The 3,856-nt window shown below is 41.5% G+C and overlaps 1 protein-coding gene across 1 annotated transcript in view; it reads right to left on the bottom strand.

Moving 5' to 3' along the window:
- Positions 1-2,558, bottom strand: part of LOC106869874 (uncharacterized) — a 7,300-nt gene extending 4,742 nt beyond the window's left edge. The window contains exons 1-2 of the mRNA XM_014915797.2: positions 2,392-2,558; positions 1-153 (exon numbers count right to left, since the gene is read on the bottom strand). Of these exons, the coding sequence (XP_014771283.2) occupies positions 1-153; positions 2,392-2,558 (320 nt within the window). The remainder of the gene's footprint in view (positions 154-2,391) is intronic.
- Positions 2,559-3,856: the final 1,298 nt, after the last annotated feature.

Genomic DNA, 3,856 nt, shown 5'->3' with positions numbered 1-3,856 from the left:
AGATCATAGAGTAAAGAAAAGAAACCAGAAAACTGCTCGTTGCTGTAGGATTGGTTGTGGGCCCAGTAAATACCTGCCACAAAATAATCTAACATTACTGCTTCCTTCAGGTCCACAGATGGTTGAGTCAGCTTCAGGAATGAAATCATCTTCCTTGCAAAACAAAAGAAAATATTGTATTTGTTTACAGTTTGCTTTTTTTGTTTCGTTTATGATTTTTATTTTTTCATTTTTTTCTGAATTCAGTGTAATGATATTGGGGATTGTTGTTGCTGTTGTTGTTGTTGTTTACCTACAGGGCAGCCCTAATCAAGCAGACCTGAATGCCATGTAAAAGCATCCGTGTAGCAACATGTAAAAGTGCTCATGCAGCATCACGTAAAAGTGCCCATGTGGTGCCACGTAAAAGCACCCATGAGGTATCACATAAAAGCACCCATGTAGCCACATAAAAAAGTGCCTGTGTGGTGACACATAAAAGCACCCATGCAGTGTCATGCAAAAGCGCTTGTGCAGTGCCACATAAAAGTGTCTGTGCAGTGTAAAAGCACCGAGCACACTCTGTAAAGTGGTTGGCGTTAAGAAAGGTATCCAGCCGTAGAAACCATGCCAAATCAGACTGGAGTCTGGTGCAGCCCCCAACTTACCAGCTCTGGTCAAACCTTCCAACCCATGCCAGTATGGACAACAGACATTAAATGATGATAATGAGTACATATATGTGTGCTCAGATGCACATACACAGATGGCTGCACAAGCATACCAAAATTGTTGATATGACATGGTATGTCATAAGTGTCTGTATATTGTGTTTTTTGTCAATTTAGTTATAAAATAAACAGATTAATCAACGGAATACAGTGTCTGCAAGTTGATGAGTACCTCATATTCCCCTCCATTTTCTTATTGCTATATAAATTTAGGATAAAATAACCCCCTTTTACCTGCACCCACTTATTGCACTTGGTATAACACTAGTGTAACAATAATTGGGTACCCTCCCAGCAGTATATTGGATAGATATTATCCCTTATGGGGTTGGATCCTCAACCCCTGTCATTGACCGACAGAGACAGCATTTTCCAGGGTGCAGTAACCAAACATTTGCCATTGTTGAACTATAAAGAGCTGTGCATACTTTCGGAGATGGTGTTATGACAAGGCTGATAAAGGTCACTGACTATCAAATAAAGCCTTGCTTTTATATAAAGGTTACTCTAAGTTAACCTTTGCTTTCATATATACATTAAATAGATGCCACACACACACACCCCACCACTCTCTCTCTCTCTCTCTTTCTTTCTCTCTCTTTCTTTCTCTCTCTCTCTCTCTCTCTCTCTCTCTCTCTCTCTCTTTCTCTCTCTCTCTCCAGGCATCAAGTCCTCGATGTTCTGCTGGGTTTGGTTGAAGGTGCAAGGATTGAAAATGTGGATACATAAAACAAGAGGAAAGGCATGGGGCACAAGAAGTGAAAGTTCAACAATGATAGGTAAATAGAGAAGATGAACGGTATGAGAAGTTGAATGCCGCTAACCAGAAACATGACACTGATGACTTCAGTGTGATGGTCATGAGTGGCATGGTGTAGAGAGATAAATATCCAAAGTTCTGCTGAAGTGACCAGGCAGCCCTATTTAGGTATTGAGATACCTGTCCCAATCAAATAATGACCCAACAGAAGGAGGAATAGTGGAATAAAAATTGCTCTCTTAGCCTGGCTGAGATAGACCACTCAGTGGCAGAAGTAGTGGAGTGGGGGGGGGTGTATCTATTCCATTTCTGTGAACAGAAAGAGACAGAAACAAAACACAATAAATAAAGTTTTGATTCTTGGAACATTGGAACAAGTTTGGAAGGAACCAAATCTGGAAGACTCAAAGAAAGAAATTTGGTAAATTACAATTAGGTGATGCGATGTGGTGTAAGCATTGTTGCACTGTCAGAAATATGACTGCAAGGACAAGAAAAGTTACAAAAACAAAACTATGACTTCTTCTGGTCAGGAAGTGGGGGTTCTATGCAGAGCAAAGCTGGTTTTGGCTTAGCCAGTGCCAATGATCTTTTCACCAAACTGAGCTGTGATAAAAACTTGAAATAATACTTGAGGATGGTTCAGGGTACCAGTTAGAGTACTAATTAGAGAAACAGGCATAGCAACGTACAGATTAAATTAGACTGAATGGGGTGATAAGCAATGAGTTGGGATGGGGGACAGAGGGATAGACAGACAAATTTTGAGTAAAAACAGAGAGACAGATAGGTACACAGCTAGATAATAAAATGACATCACTATCTATATACATATACATGAGAAAGAGAGAGAGAGAGAGAAAGAGACAGACAGACAGACTGAGTTTCAGGAAGGCCCCTAACTTTTAGAAACTGACTTACTTTTCTACTTCAGATAAGGAAGCTTTCAGGAGCTGCTGTGTCATTTCATAGTTAAGGTATCTGTAAGCCTGCCAGGTTTTGGCAATTTGTACTTCGCTCTTTACAGAAGAAGCAAAATAGAAAGAAAAGAAATAATCATAAGAAAATACTTCACAAAGTTCTGTCATTAAAGCCTGCAAGGGCATAAAGAGCTGGTTAGCCATATACATACATACAGACATACAAACATACATACATACATAAGGCTGTGCTGAAAAGTTCCTGGCTTTGGGTAAGAGAAAATACAGGATGATCAGTTAATTATGATTTTATTCAACATATTCCCCTCTCAGATTCACACACTTACTGCAGTGGTCCTTCAGTTTTTTAAGCCCTGTAAAAAAAACTCAGAAGGTTTGGCCTCCAACCAAACATTTTGTAATACTCTTAAACCAGGAACTTTTCAGCACCTCTCATGTGTGTATAGACTTTTCGTTTTAAACATTTTTGGATCCCTAATTCTATGTCTTTTTCACTCCCATGAGATAGAGATATCTATTCTTAAACTCTGCAAACCTCTTGCTCTCTCCCCTCCCCAACCTCTTTTGTCCACTCCCTCTCCTCTCTCTCTTTGCCTACCTGCCACTCTCTCTCTCTCTTTCTCCTTCATCTACCCACCTTCTCTGTTCTTCTATCCATATTCTCTCTCTCATGTTCACGTTGTACCTTGAAGGTATACCATCACCATCTCTCTCTCACTTTCTCCCTTTTTCCCAGCTGGAGAAGCTATGTGTTGACCTCTTCAGCAAGAAGTATGTCCTTCTGCCATACTTTTGTATCCCCCAATACTATACTTTCCCCAGTCAAGAAGGTCCTGTCTTATGAATACTTAGCAACCTCACTAGTGCTGGTGCTACAAAAAGAAAAGCACTCAGTATGCTGTACAGTGGCTGGCATTAGGAAGGATACTCAGCTGTAAGAACCATGCCAGAGCAGGTGTTGGCACTTGACACAGCCCTCTGGTTCATTGGTTCCTGTTGAATCATCCAACCCGTACCAACATGGCAAATGGGACATTAAATGAGGAAGAGAAGGAGGAGGGGGTACAAGAGGAGGAAGATGATGATGATGAGGATGATGATGGTGGTGATGAAGAGGAGGAAGTTGATGATGATGATGAAAATGAGGAGGCAGAGGAGGAGGAGGATCACATACACGTTGTTGGCACTCCGTCGCTTATGACGTCGAGGGTTCCAGTTGATCTGATCAACGGAACAGCCTGCTCGTGAAATTAACATGCAAGTGGCTGAGCACTCCACGGACACGTGTACCCTTAACGTAGTTCTCGGGGACATTCAGCGTGACACAGTGTGAGAAGGCTGACCCTTTGAATTACAGGCACAACAGAAACAGGAAGTAAGAGTGAGAGAAAGTTGTGGTGGAAGAGTACAGCAGGGTTCGCCACCATCCCCTGCCGGAGCCTCGT

Source organism: Octopus bimaculoides, chromosome 22 (assembly GCF_001194135.2).
Source record: "Octopus bimaculoides isolate UCB-OBI-ISO-001 chromosome 22, ASM119413v2, whole genome shotgun sequence".
Lineage (NCBI taxonomy): Eukaryota > Metazoa > Mollusca > Cephalopoda > Octopoda > Octopodidae > Octopus > Octopus bimaculoides.
The sequence above is the reverse complement of the archived record's forward strand: the minus strand, read 5'-3'. Positions and strand labels throughout refer to the sequence as shown.